At 41.0% G+C, this 25,649-nt stretch overlaps 2 protein-coding genes across 7 annotated transcripts in view; one reads left to right on the top strand and one right to left on the bottom strand.

The window, feature by feature from the left end:
• Positions 1 to 9,610, top strand: part of ralgapa1 (Ral GTPase activating protein catalytic subunit alpha 1) — a 54,749-nt gene extending 45,139 nt beyond the window's left edge. For 5 of the 6 annotated variants that reach the window (XM_053509233.1, XM_053509228.1, XM_053509232.1 and 2 more), the window contains 2 exons: positions 1,495 to 1,619; positions 7,022 to 9,610. In XM_053509233.1, coding sequence (XP_053365208.1) covers positions 1,495 to 1,619; positions 7,022 to 7,167 — 271 coding nt within the window. In that variant the 3' untranslated portion in view covers positions 7,168 to 9,610. Of the gene's footprint in view, positions 1 to 1,494; positions 1,620 to 5,451; positions 5,483 to 7,021 lie in introns of all 6 variants that reach the window. The other variant, XM_053509230.1, reaches the window with a different exon arrangement.
• A 4,511-nt stretch (positions 9,611 to 14,121) lies between these two features.
• LOC128536222 (insulinoma-associated protein 2) lies at positions 14,122 to 15,527 on the bottom strand. Its single transcript, XM_053510396.1, has one exon. The coding sequence runs from the start codon at positions 15,460 to 15,462 to the stop codon at positions 14,122 to 14,124; it is 1,341 nt and encodes a 446-aa protein (XP_053366371.1). The 5' UTR covers positions 15,463 to 15,527.
• Between the last annotated feature and the right edge of the window lie 10,122 nt (positions 15,528 to 25,649).

Here is a 25,649-nt window from a genome sequence, read left to right as displayed (position 1 = left end):
TGTTCGTGCTACAGCAGAGTATTTTGACAAGGCAGCACAAATGAACAGATTTGAAGCAGACACTCGGTTTATAAACACGGCTTAATGAAAATCGGGGGTCGATTGACACGCTGAGCGGCTCGGACCGCGCAATACTTTTCTATAATTTTTTTTTTGTGTGGGAGAGTCTGTGATCAGCATTCGCAGTCACTTTTGTTATGGTCGTATGCTTCAGTCCCATGGATCTGCCTGCAGGCTCCGTTTACGTCTAGCGCGGGTGCGAGGTATGTCCCCTGAAGGGCGCGTGTAGGTCCCCTGTAGGTCCTGTACACGTCTGCTGTCTGTGGTACGAGTTTAACCAAAAAGTATTAAAACAGCATTTATCCTGGTGTCTCCCAGGAGAACAGCCGCAGTGTTAATCCTAATTAATAGTCTGTGAAACTGTGTGTGACTGCGCTCGTCTTTAATCACACTGTAACACGTTTCCCCTCTGAAAACCGCTCGCTCCTCCGCTCTGTTCACTTCCTCTGTATTTTTAAGCTGCGTATAACTGCAACCTGTCTCAGACGTGTCTCAGACACACATTAGACATGCCTTATATGTTTCTCAGATGTGTCTCAGACGTGTCTCACTCACACTCCTTCTTATCTTTGCTTCACTCTGAGTTAACTTTATTTAAGTTGTTGATTATTATTATATCGTCAATGTCTGTGTGCGCGTGCACACGCACGTGTGTGTGTATGTGTGTTGCACTCTCCTGCAGATATATACTTGCCTTTTCCCGTTTCCAGCCGAGACTCTTCCTGCCAGAGGGCGAGCGAGAGGCAGCCCATGGAGCACTTACTCACTCACGCGCACACAACACACACACACACACACACATCACAGCTTCTCAGGGTTAGGCACAGTGTGAGGTGCTAGATCTTGAAATACTCCTCTCATCCCCCAATTTCACTTCTTTACTCCTGCTGGCAAGTTATTCACCCCTCTCTCCCTCTCTCTCCATCTCTCCCTCTCTATCTCTCTCTCTCTCTCTGGCTCTCTCTCCGGCTCTCTTGTCGTCATGGTAACCATGGAAGCTTTGTCTCTTGTCTCAGTAAACTAACTGTGCTTAACACATAATGTAGCATAGACTTTCATTTTAGCACACTATATTTGCTCAGTGTGTGTGTGTGTGTGTGTGTGTGTGTGTGTGTGTGTGTGTGTGTGTAAATCAGTGATGGTTGTATTTTGCACATTAACACAATCTGTGTGTTTTATTCCCATGCTCTTTGGCTGTAATCTGATCGCCTCCATTTCCACTCCACCATCATTCCTCCTAACACAATCACATAGACAGGAGCGTGCACACACACACACACACACCTGCACACACACAGAGTCCATGTTCTTCTGTAACAACAATAAATCCCGCTAACAAAATTTTATTTCTTAAAATAATTTTTTATTATTATTATTATTATTATAAGTGTGTCACTTGTTAAACCTTTGTTGACCTTTGACCTATGTGATCAGTTATGAGGAGCGAGCTCGTTATCTGGAGTCGATCGTGCAGCACCACGTGGAGTTGAGCACATTTGAGGACTATGCCGCCCGTATGTTTAGCCCCGCCCCTTTCCATCACCCTCCCAGCGAATCAGGTGAGCTGTGCCACCACTTTCAGCCAGTCACTTTTCACTTTCACTAACATACATACTGTAGCATGTGCACGTGCACACACAAACACACACACGTCCTCAGCCCAAACACTCATTTCAGCTCATAAATGTTAGAACTTTTTTTTTTTTTTTTTACATCTCCCTTTACACTTTCATTCAGAAGTAGAAAGTGATGTCACAGAACTGTTTCATCAAACATGTTCAGGTCAGTTGTTTGATGATTCTTTAAGTAGCAGCTTTTTTAATTATTGACCAAAAAAGTAAGTACAGCTAAAATAAAACGCACAAACCATTGATGGAGTCTATAGAGTCTGTGACACTATACAACTGTAAAAGTGCTGCTGCTTATTGGACTCTTGTTCTAATGGACGACAAAAAAAACAAGACACATCACACAACCTCTACTGAAGGAGTCGGTGCTCGTGGTTCTTATTGGACTCATTACAAGAGGAGCTGATCGAGGTTCAGTGTCCATCACTTCTATGAAAATCTCAAAAAGCACCACTAGCCAACACACACCCTCACACTCTACTTGTGTGCTTTTTAAAAAATGCTTTAATTACTATAAAAATTATTTTATACTCGCTATTTAAAGTTGTGTTTCATTCAGAACACCATTTCTGGGGCTTGACCCAACCACCACCACCTCCTTAAGCTGTGACTCATAGAACGCAAGCAGAATGCAGATACAGTACCAGTCAAAAGTTTGCACCAGTCTGCAGGGAGTAGAAAAGTGGGGTGGTGTGGTAGAACTTGGGAAGGTTAAAAACGAGACATGCAGTTGCATTCTGGATCAGCTGCAGAGAAGGAATGGTGGACAGTGGCAGACCTGCCAGGAGTAAGTTGCAGTAGTCCAGTCTTGAAATAACAAGGGACTGAAGAAGCACCTGAGAAGCCTGTCAAATAAGAAATGGGTTGATTTTTCTTATGTTGTAAAGGAGAAATCGACAAGAGCGAGTAAGGTTAGCAGCGTGTGGGGAGAATGACGGATGATTCTCCACAGTTACCCCAAGATTGTGGGCAGTGGCTGAAGGAGTGATCTGATTGTTTTCCAAGGAGATCACAAGGTCTTGACCGGGGGATGAGTCACGTCACCAGGGATGAATAGTAGTTCGGTTTTACTGAGATTGAGCTCCAGCTGATGAGCTCCCATCCAGGATGAGATGTCTGCCAGACATGCTAAGATCCGGGTGGAAACCTGAGTGTCTGTGGGAGGAAAGGAGGGAATAAGTTGCATGTCATCTGCATAACAGTGTTATGAAAAGCCATGCGATGATATGACCTTAACAAGAGACTGTGTATAGAGGAAGAACAGAAGAGGACCCAGTATTGAACCCTGTGAGACACAAGTAGAAAATCTGTGTGGGGCAGATGGATCCCGTCCATGTCACCTCATACAACCTATCTTCTAGGTAAGAAGCAAACTATTGCCACGCTGTTTCACAGATTCAAAGGCTTGTAAGAATAGATAATAAAATCTTGTGGTTCTTAAATGCAGCTGACGGGTCCAGGAGGATGAAGACAGATGATGGTTTAGCTGATCTAGCAGCATGAAGCTTCTCAGTGACTGACAGGACTGACAGTCTCTGTGGAATGTGCCACTTTGAATCCGGATTGGTTGGGATCATTAAGGTTGTTAATGAGAGATAAAGAGACATTTGCTTGTAAACAGTCCTTTCAAAAAAATTTAAATAAAAGAAAAGCGATACCGGGCAACAGTTGCTGATGTCTGCTGGATCCAGGCAGGGTTTCTTGAGGATGGGAACCCTTGCCTTCTTAAAAGCAGCAGGAACGTGACCAGATGATACGGAAAATGGGAATGTTCCATGAAATCAGCTGGGATGGCATGTTGCTACATAATGCTTTGGTAACCATGCTGATTTTGTGTCCCCTTAATTTTGACAAAGTTACCAAAGCACCCTCACATCATCACACTTCATTCATGCTTCACAGTGGCAACCACACATTCAGGAACTGTCTTTTCATCCTCTCTACGTCTAACAAGGACAGCGGTTAGAACTAAGAATCTTAAATGTAGACACATTAGACAAATGGTAAGTTTTTTATTTTTTATTTTTACTGCAATTCCATGACAGCCTGACTCATGCATTCTCCTCTGATCATTTGATGAGTCTGCCATTTGAACTCCAAGAAGCATTCATGTGGTCTCTAATCAGAGATGCTGTAAATCAGTGATTTTTGAGGCTGGTCATTCTAATAAACCTATCCTCTGCAGCAGGGGTAGCTCTTGGAATTTCCTTTCCTGAGACGGTCCTCATGAGAGTCGGTCTCATCACAGTGTTTAATGGTTTTGGCGACTGTACTTGGGGATACATTCAAAATTCTTGCGATTTTTGGGGGGGTTGACTGACCTCTGTTTTAAAAAGTACAGAGGAACGTTTTTTTCTCTTAACTGAATGTTTCTTGCCGTAATATGGATTTGTACAGTAGTTGTAGTAGCACTAATAGGGTGCTGTATACACACAAACCTTTCTCTACATAAATTCTTCTCTAACATTTTATATATATATATATATATATATATATATACACAGTCATGTTCGAAAGTTAGTATTTTCACTTAATTCTGTGTTTTTGTGTAAAATCATACTAAAAATCATCTTACCGTAATGGGTCTCTGTATTGGGCAAATCCAATCTCAGATGAACAGCAACATATAACTTTTTTTTCACCATAACATTAACATTATTTATTTAGCAAAAATTAAGCTTAGAATAAAAAAATAAAAAAACATTCGGGCCATACTAAATACCTCCTAATGGCTTCCACAGGATTTAAGTTGCAACCATGTGTTTCTAATCATCAGCCCCTGGTTAATTGATCATCAGTAGGTGTGCAAACGTCTGCGAAAGCAGCAGTTGTGGCAGTTTGTTAGTCTGGAGCATTCAGGTGTGTGTTAGCACAATCCCAAGAGGGAAAGACATAAGCAAAGGTTTTGGGGAAGCAAGTGTTTGAGTGCACATCAATTAGGAAAGGGTTATAAAACCATTATTCACAAGTGGTTTAAGGAGTCAACTCTTCCCTGGAGTTGACGTCCTAGGAATTCACCTTAAGGTCAGTCTGTGCAGTGCTTAGAGAAATACAAAAAAGCCTGAATCATGAGGGTACTTAGGATTGCTCTTTTTTTTTCTTTTTAGCTTTATCTCCAATAAATAAATAATGACACTGTGAAAAAAGTTAGACGCTGTTTGTCTCAAGTTATACTTGCCTATTAGATTTTTATGTACTGTATTACACAAAAACACATAGGATTAAAAGGGAGTGAGGGGGAATATTACTTTTACACATGACTACACATAAAATCCAGTTAGTGCCTGACTTACAAACAGGGGATTTACTGTATATATGCACCAGATGAGTGATGATTTATTAGTTTACCGAAGAGCACTCAAATGTATGCTCTGGGTGGGCGGGGCATACTCTCTTGTCAATCACAAGCACCTGTGAGCTCAGGTGTGGAAGTGGGTGAATTTTGTCCGTGTGTGTTACTCAAGCTAAAAACATGCCTCTGTTTTAGACAAGCTCTGCCTCCTCATGTAAATAGTGTAACTCCTGAAGACTGTTGAAGTCAGTATAAAGGTCTAAGTTCTGATCTCTCTCTCCCACACACACACACACTGTACAGCTCCTCACACACATTGTATAGCTCTGGTCCTCATCAGGTCCAGCTGCTGAAGATCTCCTGACATCCTGAACATCTCGACACCACGAATGCATCATTATTCTGCTTTTTGTTTTTCTTTCTTTTTACTTTTCTTCCATTTTTTGCCTTTGTGTTCTGTTTCTCCTTTAGATGATAATCATACACTTGTGTGTATCTAAAGGTAAGACTGTGGCGCACACACACTGCTCCGGGTCCACTTTGCCTGCGGTCTGTTTTGTTTTCATCTCTTTCCCTCATCTCATATACACACACACACAGTTTAGTGAGGTGTGTAGTGCTCCGTGTCAGTTTGCATGCGTAACATTAAACTAACACACACAAACACACACACAAACACACACACACAATTGAACATTTCCTCCTCTTGTTCTAATCCATGTCTGTTCTGTTGCATGGACTCACACTTTAACTACACCACGGTGTATAGTGCCAGATTTGTGTGTGTAAGTGAGTGTGCACGAATATGAGTGCGAGAGAGTGCGCGTGTGAGAGTGCGTGTGAGTACTCTATGATTGTGTGTACAGTACGAGTAACAGTAAGAGTGCATGTGTGAGTGATAGTGAGATAGTGTCTGCTTGTTTATGTGCGAATGAATACAGTATGTGTGCATGTCTGAGCGAGTGAGTGTGTAGGTGGATGTGCTTGTGTGTGCGCGAGGGGGTGTGTCAGTAGGTGTGTCTGAGAGAGAGCATGTAAGGGGATGTGAGTGAGTGAGTGAATATATACAATACTTTGCAAAATATCTTGACACCCTCATCATTTCTTCCTATTTTGCTTCCAAGGCTCCATACTTTTTTTTAACTGTTAACCTGTGGGGGCAGTGTGTCGGGAACTGGATATGAAAGCCCGCCGCTACTGGGTTCACTCTCTGACTGCACAACGTCGGATTAAAGGAAGTTTTTTGTGGTTTATGAAGAAATGCGAAAATCTCCGTGCAAGTTTTTCAACAATTATTTTTTTTTATTTTGCCCTTTTCTGCATTTCCCCATGTATAGCATGTAGGATCATGGGATATATCCGGTCCTCCGAAGTGTAAAATGAACGCGAAGAAAACGAACTAGAAGCGGTTTCCTTGCGTTAGGTGGGTTTTGAACATCAAGAAAAAGCTGCATGCAATGTTTTTTTAATGCCGTATAAACGCGCAGCCGTGTGAACACTATGAACGCAAGAAAAACGCTCAATTTTAACGCCTGTGTGAACAAGGCCTTAAAGATTCGTTCTAAAAGAACGAACCATCACTAGTGCAGATGATAACAGATGGTCAGGCCAGTGATTAGTATACTGCTGATGCTGAATGTTGAGTCGTTGGAACAGACGAGAGGGCAAATGAGGTTGCTGCTGAGGTTGTTACATAAACAACCAATTTTTGGATTTGAATCTTTAGGCACATCGCTGTCGCAGTAAATCTTCATAATTTAATTAATATGAAGGAATGCAGAGGGGGTCAAGACTTTTGCATATGACAGTATTTGTGTATGAGTGAAAGTTATGTGTATGTTTTCTACTTATTGATACTAGTAGGAAATAAAAATCAGTTTATTCCTTATTATGTAAATCATCATGGTGCTGTTGTGATTTTCATGACTCCACACTGTGACCTGAACACCGTCACTGCTGCGCGTGTTACACTGCAGCTCAAACACACAACCATAGATCTGTGTGTTTAATAAGCCGCTCTGATCGCTGTACTTCTCCGCAGGTTCCTTTCCAGAGAACCCGCTGTGTGAGAACCCGAATGTGCCGCTGGACTCCGCAGAGTTATCGTCTCCCATCTCTCCTCGAGCCAGCAAGAGCCGCGTGTCCATAAAGCTGCGCCGCTCGTCAGGATCGGCCAACAAGACCTGAACACACACACACACACACACACAGAGCACACTGAATACTAAAAACTGCACACACTGCACTGCTCTCTCTCTCTCACACACACACACACACATGCACACTGTGCTGATCATTGTTTGTGCACTACGTCATAGTGTTTTGATAAATGTTGCCGTTATTGTTTCTGATGAAAGGTTACTGAGGAACCCGGTGCTGTAGTACCGATGGTGCCGTGTCAGTGTGACGCCTTCGTGCGTCTGTTCCCGTGTGATTTCTGATCTAACCTGGCTGTGTAAGTGAGATCAGACCGGATCAAACACACTCCCGATGATGGGCTGATCCACACACTTATTCCGCGTGATGTGAAGTGGACGTTTCTGAAACACAGCCACTTCCTCCTGTTACAGCTCTTCCGTTCTTTCTTTATATCACTTTAACTTTTTTTTTCTTTATTTGACCGTGAAACACGACACTGTGTCTGTATAAACAAAGTCACAAAGTCATCTTTACCTCAGACGCACTCTATTGGCAGGAGAACCTGCAGTGTCTAATACAGTGCTAACGCGGCGCAGAAGCTGGAGACCTCTGGGTTTAGTGTGATGGGCTTTAGTTTTATATATATATATATATATATATATATATATAGGAAGGAACAGCTTTGGGGGGAAAACACCATCGTCTAGACTTACAACTGCATATTTGGTTTAAATAATTTAAGAGATTTTGTCGTTTTTAATTCACAATTGGCGTTAGTATGAACAAAAAGTGATCACCGTGTACAGTGCGCGAAAACAACATTGAAAATGACGCTTACTCGTGTACACTTTCTGAAAATGTAAATTAAGATAATCGAAAATTAAACAGTCTAATCGGATGAAGATGTAGATAATGACGATGAATTGAGCACTCTCTCATAATTAAAAGTTGTAACAGAAGGAATGATTAAGCACGTATTGTACTAGACGTGGACGCGTCACAGACCACCCGATTAAAACTTGACGCTAAAGCCGAGGCCACAGTTTCTGTCAGCCGCGTTAGCATTAGCTTGGTTGCTGCAGTGTGAGGTGGTAGCATTAGCATGGGGTTTTTGAGGAAACGAACCCAAACGCATTTCATTTTGGTAGTTTGTGTTTTTCTGTTGTACAAAAGCACTGTGTGTGTGTGTGTTTGTGTATATATAGATATAAATGTAAGAAGTTTATGTGTTTATTTAATGGGTGTGTATAGTGGAGAAGCAGCGTCTGGTCTGTGTACAGCTGTTACAGTATTTAAAGAAACCAAAAAAGCAGAAGCTTTGTCGCTCTGTCGAGTCCACACACACACACACACATACAGCGAGAGAAGGCAGTGGGGCCCTTATATTCATACAGATGTGTAAAACATGTCGACTGGGGCGTTCTCGCATCCTCACACACACGAGCGAATTGTTTTTACACAAATTGAAGCTGAGAGTTTCTCACAGTCCGAGTTTAACTTCGAGATCAAACCAAAGACAGACAGATTAGAGTCGTGCATACACCCCGGAGCAAAAGTAAGTGCGCCCTATATACTTGCATTGATTAATACTGACTTTTAAAGCTTTTTTATTATTATTATTTAAGACACAACACCAAATTTAAAGTATTTCTCTTCCTGCGTTTCTTTCCCAAAAGTGTCATTTAAAAAGTATAATAATATTACTGTCTGAAAAATAAAAAAACAAAAACAAATGAGAAACATTTTAACAGCCCTCTTTAATTATATGCATTAATAAAACAAATTTGGAAACGAACTCACATCCTGTGAATGTCTCAAGCAGCCACCTAGCTATTAATCGCGGATATAACATTCGCATGATGACTCAGCACAGAGCTTAGCTAATTTAGCAAGGTGGTTTAGCACTGTTCATGTCGCTGGTTACTAATCTGTATACTTGACATGATTGGAGATTATTTCATGTGACATCACAACCTGGACTTACACTTAGACCCGCCCATTAAATCCGTTTTATTTACAAAAACTCTGTGTTTCTGGTGTAAATTTGCATTTTTGTAAAAAGGAATCTGAAATTAAAGTACGTTAATGTTAAGTAGAAGGAGGATTAGCGCTCGGGCCACTCGGGCAGTGTTCAGGGCTCTGACGCAGGGTGTCATTTGCTTTAGAAAGGGGGTGGGTGGTGTTGGGAGGTGGTGGCGGTTGAGGCGGGGGGTTTTTTATAGAATGTTTGCTGTAAATGCGACACGTCCCACAGGCCTGAATATTTTCAGATGGTTTTATAACGGGAAGCTGAAACGTGTGCGCGCTGGAACGTGGACGTGTGAGATACTGGTGTAGGTAACTGCTGAGAGATCGCTGCATGACGCACGTGCTAACTGCATGCGTTAAGAGCACTACGCAACACGCACGCACAAACACACACGAGTCTCATCTAAACGTTTGTAAAGAGGAAAATCTTATGTGCAACTAAATGCAGAAATAAAAAAGTATTCTCCTGTACAACTTGGTCTGTGTATTATTATTATTATTATTATTATTATTATTTTAGGGCTTTGATCAGTTGTGATTTATATTGTGAAGGGAAAAACATAAAAAGAAGAACAAATATGTAAAAAATTTCAAAGATATAAAAACTGACATTAAAATACATGTCAGTATTGATAAACAAAATGATGGCACATTACAACAAATGTATGCATCAGCCAAAGACGTATAATCAATTAGAATTAGAAAAATAATGTGTATATCATATTATTTTATATTATATTAACAATATTATCATTAGGTCATATATATTAATATATAACATATAGCAATAAATTTTGTATACAAATATTTATTATATACATCATTATTTGTCCTGAAATGTCTACATTTTTTGGCTCACTCTCTTTATATATATGTAGGAGCAAAGTTACAACAAAATATAAGTTGATTAATTACACCCTGTCCAGGATGTACCCTGCCTCGTCCTCTAAGCCTCCTGGTATAGGCTTCAGGTCACGGGGAATACAGGATAAAGCGGTATAAAAGATGAGTTAATGAAAGTAAGTAAACACTAATGTGAACAGGGCCTGTATTCACAAAGCTTCTTAGAATTTTTTTAGAGAGCTCCTATCTTAGCTTAAAAAGTCCTAGCTGGGAGTCCTAAACTAAAAGTGATTTAGGAAACTTCTCAGAGCTACTCTGAGTAAGGACAGTACAAAAACCTTTATCTTAGTGAGGGGGTGTGGTTGACCCTGTTGCTAGGGATGATGCAGCAATTCAAGGACTGTGATTGGTTAATAACCTCTGACCTCTGTAAAGGTCTTGAAATGCGCTCTTTGTGAAAATAGAATATATGAAAATAAAAAAAGAAATCAAAATGTTTGTACATAAAGAAATTGTATAAGCATGACTACAGGCTACTTTATGCAAAGTTTCTGTTATAGGATAAATATCTTAAAGATAATTAAACAGCCAAATGTATACTACATTTAAGTTCTTACATTTATTTATCATAATGATTTTATAACTTTTAATATATTTCAGATTGATGGAAGCAAAATGGCTCAGCTTTTACTAATTTACATGATTATAGGACAGTCTATTTAAGTTGCTTTTTTTGGATGGTATGTAGCCAACAATCCAAGAGAGATGAAAGTAAAACAAGTAATCAAATTGGACAGTAGAGCAGTGTTTACTTTTAGCTTTATGATCGGCGAATATTTCTTCTTTCCGCCATTTTGTCCTCTGCTATGGAAACTCTTAAGCCTCTTAAAAGTCCTCCTCCCTACTCTTAACCATTTTTGCCTTAGGAGCTGTTTTTAGGGCTAAGATATTTTGTGAATCATTTTTATCTTTACTAAGATTTAGTCCTAAATTTAAAGGGAAATTCTAAGAAAAAGTCATAATTCTATGAATTTTCTTAGAATTTCATCACTAGGAGCAACTTTTAGGCTTAAGAATCTTTGTGAATACGGGCCCAGGTCTTTATGTTTCAACTGATTTTGTCACAGGGGAGGCTCAGATGGTTAAGACTCCACGGCCCGTAATCACTAAGCTTCTTAGAATTATTTTAGAGAGCTCTTATCTTAGCCTAAAACGTCCTAGCTGGGAGTCTTAGACTAAAAGTAATTTAGAAAACTTCTTAGAGCAACTCTGAGTAAAGAAAGTACAAAAATCTTAGTGAGGAGGTTTGGTTGACCCCATTGCTAGGGATGATGCAGCATGGTATGGTTAACCTCTGACCCCTGCAAAGGCCTTGAAATGTGCTCTTTGTGAAAATAGAATATATGATAATAGCCAGCGAAATCATAATGTTTGTATATAATTCAGTTGTATACAGTGACCATGACTACAGGCTACTTTATGCAAAGTTTCTGTTACAGGGTTAATATCTTAAAGTTAATTAAAACAGTCAAATGTTAAAAATGTGACTACTTTTAAGGCAACCAATGTCCACACCCAGTAGTTGCTATATTAAAGTTCTTATGTTTATTTACCATACTGATTTTATTACTTGTAATTCATTTCAGATTGATGGAGCAAATGGCTGACCTTAACCAGTTTACATGATTGCATCAATATTTTTATTGATTTTAAACAGGGATATAACAGGGTAAACATGTAAAGTTTTAATATACTGTAGATTCTATGACCCCCAGAAACTCTTAAGACTCATAAAGGTGACCTTTGATTCTTGATCTTAAAGGCTGGGCAAACGCCGTCCCCAACAGTTCATGTTCAACACTACTCAATAAACATCCTGCACGTATCACCTTTACACTCTGATCACTGCAGCACCACGGAGGGTTTAATGAGCTCTTATCGTGCTGGACAACGTGAATCCAAGATTTCTCTTCACCTGAGATTTTAAAAAATAATAATTTACGATGTGTAATATTTTTCCGACATGAACTGCCATAGAGGCGTCTCAACACTTCTTACCTCATAAATTATTAGATTATGCAAATTACATAATATGTATATCCCTTTTCTCCTGCTTCTATAGCAACATTTACATTAATGAAGAGTTTAATGTTATGTTAATTGAACTCCCTCTCTCTCACACACAAAACACACACACACACAACTGTCATTCCTGCACCTGACGATTTTATGTCAGTAGTTATTCTAGATATGTGATGTATAATAATATTTATTCTTGTATTCATTTACTGTAAAAGCAGTTTTTATAAGCACAAAACAAATAGAAATTTCAAAACAAAATGAAACGTGTTTGTGATACAAACAGTCAACAGGGTGAAAAAAAACAAAATTATTATAAAAAGATCATACTTCATTTACTGTACATATTCTATGTTCAGATTATCTGGACAATAACAGAAAAAATCAACGCTTCACACTTCTTTATTTCATATAATCTTAATCTTTATTAATATTTCTGTTTTATTTCTTGCTTTCAGAACTTATACATCCTCTCTTCAGACAGAAACATACACACACGCACACAAAATTATAAAATCACCAACATATATTTATACACGTGCCAGAGAAACGACTACGAAAGCACATCAACCTTAACTTTTTATGGTAACTAAATTCATTTACAAGTTCGATGTGTTTTATTAAATCGTTGCTCGCTGTTTATAAAGAATAAAGTTGCGTCGTTAATGTGTGTTTAAACCAGTTTTACCAGATCATCACCTCACCTCCAGGTCAGGAGTCGGAATGAGACCCTGAGCTCAGCACTAACACCAGGACAGAGGAGTTTTAAAAAAATCTGAGTACCTATCACATACTGAAGCTGAGCTCACTTACACACACAAACACGCAAACATCAGTCTTAATTAGCATGATTATGCCATAAGCAACATGGTATCATCATCCTGCCTGTGGTAACCATGGAAACATATGATGCATGCTGTTTAGTATGTTACATGATGCTGGATGTGTCTTATTTGTGTGATTTTCTTTTTTTTTATAATAATAAAATAAACACATTTGGGGAAATCTTTCCCATTTGATATTTAAAAGGAATCTACACCCAGTAGTTTCAAGATTCAAGATCACGCCTTTTAGTGTCTTTATCACATCTGACTTTAGGCAGCAGTTTTTATTTGCCAGCTAACTAATAAAATAATAGCCTGTTGTGATTGGAGCATGTGTGACATATTTCATTGACAAGATGTAAAAACACATCACTGTGCCCTCACACCATTTTCTATGGTTACACATGGCATGGTGATTGTGTGTGGGTGTGTGTGGGGTGATGAGTAAAGTGACACCATGGGTAAAAGTTCAGTAATCAAGTAATCATGTACTATAGAAATACCTTTAATAATCCTGATTTAATGTTTGTCATATGGACCAAATTCAGTTACCATAGCAACAATACTCTTCATCAGGATCAGGTGAGACCGAGCGTTCTCACACACTCAAACATTACTGTTGACTCTGACTGCAATATTATTATTATAATTGATATTATTATTATTATTATTACACTAAATTGCTTTAATCCAAACCCTGGTGTTTGAGTTAGATTCGCACAGTAAAGGGTACTAACCAGTACTTGCCCTTGTCACTGGGGTGAAACACATCTGAGCCGAGTGACTTGTAGACAAATGGACTGCATTCGAGTTTAGCAGAAAGTTTAACAAGGATCGCCCCATACACACACACACACACACACACACACACACACACACAAAGAGATCCACTACAGCTACTGATGGTGCACACAGTTCCATCACAGCCACAGAAAAGTTCTGTGTAGTACCCTTTATATCTGAGACTGCTGAAAGTAAAAACAGCACTTTACTCTTTTCTGTTTTATGATTGACTTCAGTGACGTCACAGCTGTACGATTCTAATCAGAATTTAAGATAGTACAATTATTATTATTATTATTATTATTATTTGTGTGATTTGATCTTTTATTTCCTGTTCATGTTTGTTTTTGCCCTGGTTTCTATGCGAGCCATGAAAATATTTATTACTTTGTTTTAACACGTGAAACTTTACGCCGTAAAAACTGTCCTCGGGATAAAACCCACATCAGGTCGGAACTTCCCACATCCGGCTCGGTTTCGGAGGCAGCATGAGATCCGGCCGCATCAGGGTGCCGCCCGCCGCCTTACCGGGCCCCGCGAGCGCGTGCCAGAGCCGGTGCTTCTCGCGCACCTCCGGCGTGGGAAAGCGCGCGCCGCACAGGTGGCACGCGAACGGGATCGGCGGTGCGCTCTCCGCGTGCTTGTACGCCGCCGCGTGGACGCTCTGGTGCGCAGCGAGGTGCTTCCTGAGGTACGCGTGCCGCCGGAACTTCTTGGTGCAGTAGTGGCACGCGTACTCTTCCTCTTCCTCATCTCCTCCTCCTCTTCCTTCTGCCCGCGCGCACAGGTACCGAGGCGCGAGCCTCGAGCCGTCGTCACCGGGGCTCGCGCGCAGTTCGAAGCACTTCTCCGTGTCCGCGGGAGGCAGGCCGCTCTGCGCGCTCTCGGCGGAGAAGAACAGGAGCTGGTGCTGATGAGGATGATGAGGATGAGGATGCTGCTGCGGCTTCACCCGCACGTCGCTCGCGTTCTCTTTCCCTTCCACCGACGGCTGAGATTTCTTCCCGTCCTGCGAGTCGCGCGGTTTGTGCCAGCGCCTGTGTGACGCCAGGTTAGCGGGGCAGCTGAACACCTTGTCGCACTCCGGGCACCGGTACTCCACCCGGACGATGCGCGAGCACCGGTGCTGCGCCAGGGAGAACGGGTCCGGGTACTCCTCCTTACAGAGCTGGCAGATAAACTCGCCCAGCGGCTTCTTGCTCCGCGGTAAAGCCGCGCTCTCGGGACTCTCCTTCTTGATCCGCAGACCGAGCACCGGAGAGGTCGTGACCTCGTCTTCGAAACTGAGCTTCCGTGCGACTTTGGGTTTCCTCACCGGCGGCGGCTTGCTCCGGCTCTCGGGCTTCGGGCTCTGCTGGAATGGTGGCGGGTACGGAGCGAACTTCAGGTCCGCGCGGCTGGAGAGCAGGAGGCGCTCGATGGAGGACACCGGGAACGATTCCGCCGCGGCCGGGGAGCTGAGACACCGGGGGAACGGTGAGCGCTTTAACCCCGGGGAGCTCAGGGGCACCGCGGGTCTGTGGCACTCATCCTCCTCCTCTTCCTCTCCGGCGTTCCCATCTTCATCCTCCTCCTCATCCTCCTCGTTATACTCGTTACCGACACTGCTGTGGAAGACAGTTCTCCCGGGCGCGAGCGCTGAGTGTTCCGTCTGTAAACTGTCCGTGCACGGGGCTCTCACCAGCGCGTGCGGGTCTGAGCTCTGCAGCTCCGCGCTCTCGTTTCGGATCCGGTACGACCCCACCGAGCCGCGCTTGCTTCGCTTCACCAAAAAGCCGCGAGGCATCCTGGTGTTAATCTCGACTTTTTATATTTTAGTCTAACAGTTTAATCTTCCGTTTTATAACCAAGACCTGATCTGCTCTCGCGCGCCCTCGGTCTAAAAAAAAAACAAAACCCGTCTCTGTCGCGATCACGCGCCGGTTTGTTGTTTTTATTCTTTGGATATATTTTTTTTAATCATGAAATCACTGTCAGTGCCAAATCTATGACCAATCACAGCACTGACCGCAAACTGAGGGGCGTGGCCAGTGTTAATTAGCCTATCATATCACTGATTGGCCGCTGGTGGAGATGAGCTCGCGTCTCTGCAACATCCCGCTCACCTGCTGCAGCATCACACAGCTGTCTAACATCTGTCTGTTAATTAAGGACGTTCTCCTTTTGCTTGTTTGCTCAATATATATTTCATGCTTTTAATACAGACGGTTTCAGTTCAGTAAACATTTAACTTCAAACAGCATTTATATAAAAGAAAGCAACATTAATAACAGATTAATTACTGTGCCTTCTTAGTAGGCGGCACAGTGGCTTAGTGGTTAACACCTTACACTTCAGGATCAGGGTTCGATTGCTGCCTCTGTTCTGTGTATGGAGTTTGCATGTTCTCCCCATGTTTGGTGAGTTTCCTGGGTACTCTGGTGGTCTATGCAGATTTAGACTAATTGGTGTTAATTGGCCGTAGTGTGGTAATGTTAACCAGTGGTACAGTATATGTATAATGGGAATAAATACAATGGTCAACATTTTCCTCCATGGTCCATTGTTGTACTACAGTTTCTAGATGTAACTAGAATTGTGGCACCTATTAATAATAATAATAATAATAATAATAATAAAATTAATAATAAGAGAAAGCATCATAACTTGCCATATATTCTCCTGTCCTGGATGTACAGCTGCATTTGGATGGGGTATTATGGCGTGTCTGTGCTCAGAGATGTTATCAGGGCTGCTAACAGATTGTCAGGAGGACACTGGGGAACGACAAGACATCTCTGTGTCACTCATCATTAACTGCCCCCTCTGTGAGGCTGCTGATGGGAATATTGTTTTCCTCTGTTCCCAGGAGCGAGTGTTGCTTATCTCTGGACAGAGTCTGATCATCATCAAAGACTGAGCAGCCCACTGAAGAGCCTCTGCTCCTGCAATAACAGGATACAGGTGGAATTAAGGGTTAAAAGGCTTGTTTAAGGACGTTGCAATACTGGCATTTCAACCTCCCGATAAGCAGCACAGGGTATGAATAACTGAGCTGTTGCTTGTGCGTTACTAACTGTAGTCAGAAATGGTGCAAAGATAAAAGCACACACCGTCACAATATCAATTACCAGCAACTCCATGGCTAAAACCACAACTCTTACAATAAACAGTTAATACAGTGTGTAATATAATAAAGAAAGAAAGAAATATGACTGTGATTTATTTAAACTTATATCAAAGCTTCCATTAACTGGCAGAAAGTTTACCTTCAAAGCTGCAGGGCAAAACTGAAAAATAAAAATTCACACTCTGTTTCTGTTTCTTCATTAGATGCACTCGCTGAAGCTCTCTGCGTGTAAATTAAAGCAGCGCTCAGAGCAACATACAGAGTTTAGAGGGTGTAGAGGGTGACGCTGCATGGAAGACGCTGATAAGAGATCAGAGCGTCTGCTCTGCTTTGTTGTGTTGAGGAGGAGGAGGGAAGACAAAAGCACTTGACCCTTAAACACCCCATTCAGGGTCCTATTATTTACACCGCTGTGCTCTGGGGTTTGGGACATGGCCCGGGACGTTAATCTAAGGACTGTGTGTGAGAGCTGAGGGCTGTGCACGCTCGGTGCATATTACCTGAGACTCAGCAGCATCCTGCACACTTCCTTTTCCTTTTTTGCTGGCAGAACTATAAACAATAAAATAATAAACTTTACAGAAACCGTTTAAATGAATTACAAAAAATAACAAGCCAGTAATGCTTGCTTCAATATATTTTAATCGATTTGTTGGTTATAAGTATTTATTAACTAAATATATAATTATTTGTTGGTTCAGTTAGTTAAATTAGATTATTTCAGACTGTAGATTTAATATGATATGTTTTAATATGATATTTTTCCATAATGGTTAAAAATCTGCTGCATTATTACAGAAGCATAGATAATAAATTAAGTAAAACATCTATTTCATTTATTACGTGTCTTGTTTTTATTCTATTATTTTTAAAATAATGTAATATTTATTTTATTTATTTATTTATTTATTTTTTGTGCCTTGGGTTTTTAAGCACCTTATCATCCTAAAGCCAACACTGCAACAGTGACTACAGCAACAGCTAAATAAAAATCCAAAGAACTTCTAAAACTTTGTTTTTTAAAGTCAAATATTTCAGTTTAATAAATTCAGTAGTATTTACATTTCAAAACCAACGTTTCAGCAGTAATTACATTTCAAAAATGTGTTTTTCAAAGGATGAAATCATTCAAATAATTATGATGCCAATTTGCTTCCATATGATAAATTTAATGAAAGGACAATAAGCACTCCACTCAAGGCTAGTATGGGCTTGGATGTGGATTTAATTTAAATGGAGTTTGTCGCCCTCTGCAGGTTATACAGTGAAATGCGCATGTTAGAGCTTGACTGAAAGAAAATGAGTTACACTGCAGGTGAAAAACACTCAGTGAGCATAAAGCTTAAGGATCTACGGAGTGCGAAACACAAAAAGATCCAACAGAAATCCAACAATCTGAGCAAAACGGCTCCAGGAACCGCAGCTCCGAACCGTGTGGGTGGAGACACACATGAGATGATGGAGAGCAGAAAAAGGTCCAGGAGAAACCACCAAGGCCTGAAAAGAAAAAGGAATGAAAAAAGGGAGACCGGGAGTGAGAGAAGGACAAGACAAAGCAAAGAAGAGAAAGGGGAGAAATGAAAATACTGAAAGAGAAAAAAGAAAGCAGGAAGAGTGCGAGAATGCACTGGTGAAGATTAGTAAAGCATGAGAACAAATGAAAAGTTAATGGATGGAACAGGAGAAAGAAAACATGAGAATTCCAGAGAAAAAGAGAACAGCGCAATTAACGCAAAGAGGTTTACAAAAATAAAAAGTCTAGAGAATGATGAGAGGGCAGTAGAAAGAGAAAGAGATGCTGGAAAGAGAGTGATGATGAAGAAAAGGAATAATGACACGCAGAACATCAAAAAGGAGAAAATAAAACAGCTGAAAATGTAAAAGCAGAAAAAAGAAGAGCCACTAAGAAGAAAAGTGAAAAGAAGAGAAAAGCAGCAATTCTTATGGAGAGGAGACTGACCCGGAGAGCCCATGGGTCATCGAGTGCAGGGAGTAAGAAAGGATAGTGTCATAGAAAAGAAATTAAGCAAGAGGAAACAGGAAACAGAAGGAGTAAGAGAGAGAGAGAGAGAGAAAAACAAGGGAGAGCAAAAGAGGAAAAGAAGAAGCAAAAAGCTGCAAAAAGAAAAGAGAAGAGAAAAAAAGTTGCATTTGGAAAGGAGTAAACAGGAAGAGTAAGAAAGACATCTGGAAGAAATGAGAAAAGAGGAAGAGCTGGAAAAGAAAACTTGAAAAAAGGAAGATATGCAGAAAAGAAATATGACGAAAAAAAGTGAATCTGAAGAGGAGAAGACCTTAAGGAGCATGAACAAATCATTAGGCTGGAAAAAAATGAATTGAAACATGTGACAAATGTTGGAAAAGAGAATGAGAGAAAGACAGGGATAAAGGAAAAGAGGATGAGAGTAAAGAGGGATAGAAGAGAAAAGAGAATAAGAGACAGAGAGGGATGGAGAGAAGAGAGAGGAGAGTTCTCTCGGAGAGTAGCTGCAGATCAGTGGAGAACCTGAAGCTGATGAACAGCCTGGTTAAGGTAAAGGCGGCACTTTAAATTCAGGTAAAGACGGCAGTGAAGTGGGAAGCACTACGGCGTCACACATCCAGGGTCGATGGTTTGATTCCTGTCTCTGGTCCATGTGTGTGGAGTTTGCATGTTCTCCCTGAGATTGGTGGGTTTCCTTGAGGTACTCCTCTACAATGTGGAGTGTGTGTGTGTGCCCTGTGATGGACTGGCACATTACTCAGAGGGTGTTAATCTGTTTCCATAGATTGGTTTTTGATCAACTCCCAAGAACAGGCCAGAAGAACAGGCCAGGTCAGAGCCTGCGCAGACCAGCTAGCACCTGTGTTCACAGAGATATTCAACATCTCTTTATCTCAGTCGGTGATCCCCACATGCTTCAAAGAGTCCATCATTGTTCCCGTTCCGAAGAAACCTCATCCTGTTACCCTCAACGATTATCGCCCTGTAGCCCTCACTTCAGTAGTGATGAAGTGCTTTGAACGCCTGGTCAGAGACTTCATCATTTCTTCACTACCAGACACACTGGACCCACTACAGTTCGTTTACCGTCCAAACCGCTCTACAGATGATGCTATCTCTCATCTCCTTCATACATCTCTCACTCACCTGGACACTCGGAGGGGGAATTATGTGAAAATGCTCTTCATCGACTACAGCTCTGCATTCAATACCATAATTCCCTCCACAGGACAAAGGAGCTGATAGTGGACTTCAGTACAAAGCAGGTGAGGAACTACCAGACCCCCGTCATCAACAAGAGCCCAGTGTAGAGAGTGGATAGCTTTCGATACCTCGGTGTTCACATCACGCAGGCCCTGGCATGGTCCCGTCACATCAACACCGTGGTAAAAAAGGCCCGGCAGCGTCTCTACCACCTCAGACGCTTGAGAGACTTTAGACTGTCCTCTAAGGTGCTCAGGAATTTCTACTTCTGCACCATAGAGAGCATCCTGACGGGAAACATCACTACCAGGTTCGGGAACAGCACCATGCAGGACAGACGAGCTCTACAGAGGGTGGTGCGATCATCTGCACCAAGCTCCCTGACCTGCACTCGATCTACAGCAAGCGGTGCTGGACCAAGGCCAGGAAGATCGTGAAGGACCTCAGCCTCCCAACAACGGACTGTTCACTCTGTTGCGGTCTGGCAAGCGATTCCGCTCCCTTAAGGCCAACACAGAGGGACTGAGGAGGAGCTTCTTCCCGCAGGCGATAAGGTCTCTCAATCACACCACTATGTAGAACTAACACAACCTTTTCACAATCAATCAATCAATCTTTTTACACCCATGGACACTATGGACAAATCCACGCACATCTACCTTCACATCTACTCTACATGTTTACGTTTACATTCTGGACCATTGCACAAAGACCCTTTTTTTCTATGCATATTTGCACACCATCTTTCTCCCAAAAATATAAAAATTTCTCAATTTCTTAAATGTTCTTGTACAGTATATTTCTATTTGTACAGTATATTTCTTTTTTTATCCTAAAAATCTATCGTATTTCTTTTATTTATATTTATTTCTTATTATTAGCTTTAATTCTCTTTTAAGGTCACTGGCGGTCGTATAAGCATTTCACTACATTTCGTACTGTGTATGACTGTGTATGTGACAAATAAAATTTGAATTTGGATTGGATAAGAACTACACCAGTATTTGGGAAATATCAACTAATGTTTATTTCCAGTGCTCACTTAAAGTTAACCTTTAATTCTGGACTATCGTCAGTGAACTGGAGGACCCAGAGGAGACTCACCAAGCACAGGGAGAACGTACAAACTCCATGCGCACAGACCCGAGGTGGGAATCGAACACTCACCCTGGGAGGTGCAAGGCCACAAGGCAACCACTACACCACCATGCCACCTAAATAACATATAATGTACATTAATATTTAGAGTTTCATGCATTTTTTATTAGATTCACATCATTGTTTGATTTATTATTATTATTAGTAGTAGTAGTGTGTGTGTGTGTGTGTGTGTGTATTAATATCCAGCAGAGGGTGTTATTGTGTTATAAATGGAGTCCTGGCCAGTGAGTGAAGGAAGTGATGTGTGTGCACTGAGCTTAACGGAAATACCTGTTGTGCCTGTGTCACTACCTTCACCTGCAGATTGTGTTACTGCTGTTCAAACTGAAATCAAGCTTCTCGATTTCCTGCTACAGTGGAAATTAGGTCAGTGTGATGGTGACAGATTTTCCGGCCTTTTAAAGCTGATACTTACTGTAAGTGATAACTCTGCTCTCGTCCCTGGTTAACCTGAATCAGGCACGCACACACACACACACAGACACACACACACACACAGACATACACACTGGGGCAAAACTAGAGTGGCATAGAGTTAGTTGACTAGTTACTACAAAGTCATTTATTGTACATCTATTCCAACCCCTCAACCTGACGTTCATGATGTTTATTCATAATGTGGTTGAGGGATGATGTGTACAGCAAAAGCACAGCAAAAACTGCAAGCCTTCCATCATGGATCCGTCAAGAAGTATAACAGCCTGACACAACATTTAAGCATTCAAAAATGCCATACTAAATCAAGGGTGCCAATAATTTATTCTACTGTATACATTATTAAAAAAAAGCACAAAGATTTGGCTGTGGTTAAATGGCACATGATCTTTTTTTGTCAGTATAGTGCACTAGAAAGAGTGTGCCTGGGTCAGAAGTTGTGTTATGTTGTATACTCTGTGCAGTGAACAAGAACATATTTACAATTCTGTTGTAGGTGAAAATAATACATTTGATAAATCAAAGTGCTAGCATGGCTAACACTGTAAAAATCTTTAACGATGCAGGAAAAAGTCCAACCTGTACTCCAACTTTTGCCGCTATACCATTGACAGCGTCCTCACAAACTGCATCTCAATGTTGTACGGCACCTGCACTGCTTCGAACCGTCAAGCCCCTCAGAGCACGCTGAAAACCGCACAAAGTGTCATTGGTATTCAGCTAACCAGCTCAAAGGACATTTACAAGACATGCTGCCTGCAAAAGGCGAGAGGCGATATCAATGATGCATCTCATCTCTTATACGTCTTACCCCTATTCACTCTTCTCTCCTTAGCTGTTAACGCACTGAACAGCTGATCATGGACCTCTACACTACTGCACTATAGTCAATTCGGTCTATATTGCACTTCTTTGTCCACTATGCATCTTTGCACCATCAATACCTTATGTTTATCATTGCACTACTGTATATTCCACCCATATTTATTCTGTATATACTGTATCATACAGACATCCATATATGCACATGTGTATCATGTTTATATGAGCCTGTTATCTTCTTGAGATATCTTATCCACTGCACAATGTTTGCACAGTTATACTGCATATTACTATTTATGGCATATCGTTACTCCCTATTCCATCTTCTGTACATTAATCACTCTCACCCCTGTACATATGGACCCGTACAGTTATACTAGTATTAGTATTACTAGTATTAGTATTTATAGTAAGTATCAGTTCAAAGACATGCAGATTAGGTAAACTGGCGTTCCCCAATAGCCCGTACTGGATGACTTAGTGTTTGAGTGTATTTAGGTGTGTGTGCCCTGTGATGGACTGGCACACTTATCCAGAGGGTGTTTCCTCAGATTGGTTTTTGGATTGGATTGGCATTGACATCCCATCCAGGGTGTACCCCAAATCGTGCCCTAAGTCTCCTAGGATAAACTCCTGCAACCCTGTATACAGGGCCGATAAGTCAATAAGACAATGAGTGAGTAAATTGGTGACTTATGCATTTCTGGTTAAATACTTACAGCATTTCATTGGCTTTCTTCATGTACTTTGCACTATTAAAAATCAAGACTCTAATCAAATCAAATCTCTCAAATCAAATCTGATCTAATCTAAAGTATAATTACACTGCAATAGGACCTCAACAGCACCACCAACAGGCCATAATAAGGGTCAGGGTGGTTAAGGCACTGGACTACCATTCAGAAGGTCCCAGGTTTAATCACCAAGTTGGCACTGTTGGGCCGCCCTTGAGCAAGGCCCTTAAACCTCAACTGCTCAGATGTATAATGAGATAAACATGTGAACCATGAGTAGGACCAAGAAGTGAGGCCGGGCCTGATTTTTTTCTTGTCCAGACTGTAGATTTATGCAGCCAATCAGTGGCAGTCGTGTCAGGTGACCACACAGAGAGACACGCCTGTTAATACAGTAGAAGTTACACAAAAGGGCAGAATCATACAATTAGTATTTTTTGTTGCTTTTATAGATATGGTGTTATATAGAGCTGTTAGATATTAGAGTTTATTTCTAGTCACTGCACTCCTGAACTTTGGGTGTGTTTAAGCATCACTATAGGTGCATTGAATGTTGGACGTACATTCCACAAACACTTCTCTGAGAATCATGTGATTTGAAAGGCTTGAGGTATTCCCCTTGTGCATAGAAACACCTGAAACACCTGAAACACCTGAACACGGAAACCCGGGCAGTCAGATAACCTCGAGCGACACACCTGACACTCTGAACATCTATTCACAGGTAACAATGCTGCGTATTTTCCCCTGGAATAAAAAGCCTGTGTTTTGAGAAACAGATTTCTTGATATCTCTCTTTTTTCCTCTTTGTTCAACTCTGCGTGACCTTTTTGTGCACGTTTCCTAAAAGTGGAACAATGCTGTAGTAAAACGATCAGGAATGAAATGTCAGGTTTCTCGGCTCGCTTTCTCGGACTGATCCTTTATCCATTTATACCATTAACAACATTAGTTACACGAATTTAAAAGTGTATAAGAGTGGCAAGAGACAAACTGTTCCCTTTTCACGATAAGTAACTTAATATAAAACAACGTCTGCCTAATGCCCAAATGGAAATGTAATTCCATAAAAAAAAAATTGGGATGTATATATTCACTTTTGATGTGTTTTGTGTCATATTCAATTCTTCAAAAGACCGAGCAGAAATGATGTTAAACTTAAGAGGTCTATCAAAATATAGTTTAATCATATAGTCACAAAAATAACCATAATTCTGTTTTTACGGGTTTCAGATGATGTTCAGAGTAAAAGCTACAGAAAGATCTCTAAGGGTTTGGACGCAACATTTTTGTGGTATTGTCATGAAACTGAATCGGAGAGGAATGTAATTAGTCACATAATCCTGAGTCACATTGGGGCGAGGCAGAGAGTCCTTTGGAAAGTCCATCCATGATTCTCTTATTGCTCACCTGTACAGTAACCTCAGTCTGACTCAGCTGTAAATAGACAAACTTCCCTGCACATCTGTCAGCGTAAAAATAAATACTAAAACAAACCCAGACAATTACAGAAGAGGGATAGTGAAAACTCTTGAACTCAGCTGTAGAACGCAGCCTCGAAGACAAATGGACAATACTGATGCTTGAAGGGGCGTTCAAGTCAAAACAGGACTTTTGATTGTGCAGAATCCCAGAACTCAGTTATGAGAGTTGATCCCCTTTTATTTCTCTATATAATACCCTGTTACCTGCACCTAATGCATTGATACCATTAATGTAGAAAGTTTTCCTTTAATGGAAAAATAATGGCCTACTCTCTCTGTTTCTACAGAATAATGCACAAGCACATACTGCTAACTGCACCACTTGCACATTACAGGAACTATTAAAAACTATTAACAATAATTGAGTTATTGACCCATCCGCATACAGTCCTGACCTCGTGCATTTTTTTTTTTTTAGCTGTCTTGGCCATTAAATGAGTTCCTGGGAGGCCAGCATTTCAGACGTGAAGCAGGCAGTCCGATCATGCCTCTGGCAAACTGAGAAAACTTTCTACCTTGGTGATATCCAAACACTAGTGAAATGCTGGGATAAGTGCTTTAGTGTAGCAGGGGATTATATAGAGAAATATTCAAAAGTCACGGTTTGACTTGAACCCCCCTATATACAGACGTGAGTAAGTTTTAGCTACAAATATATTATAATTAACACATTGCGTTAAGAACAACAACTCACCTTGACTGAGACATTGTTTTTCTCCACAGATCTATGAACATCATGAAGACACCCTTCAGCCTTAAGTTCTAGGTCGTCATAGACTCTGTTTAACCATTTTCCTTAAACTAAACTATAACTTTGTTAATGAAAGAAAGAGGGATTTCCCCAAAGATTCCTAGCCATGTGTCTCTGGTTCGTCCACCCTCAGACTGACCAATAATCTGACGTTTCCATAAAGATGGGCCTATTCCAGTCTAAAGAGAATGAAACTGACAGCAGGCATAATAACGCCAACACATTTGGTGCATACATTTGATCATAAAATTATGGGGGTTTGTTTATTCCTTGCATATTGGTTTATATAC

Source organism: Clarias gariepinus, chromosome 13, assembly GCF_024256425.1.
Source record: "Clarias gariepinus isolate MV-2021 ecotype Netherlands chromosome 13, CGAR_prim_01v2, whole genome shotgun sequence".
Lineage (NCBI taxonomy): Eukaryota > Metazoa > Chordata > Actinopteri > Siluriformes > Clariidae > Clarias > Clarias gariepinus.
Note: the sequence above shows the minus strand (reverse complement) of the source record. Positions and strands in the feature narration are given on the sequence as shown.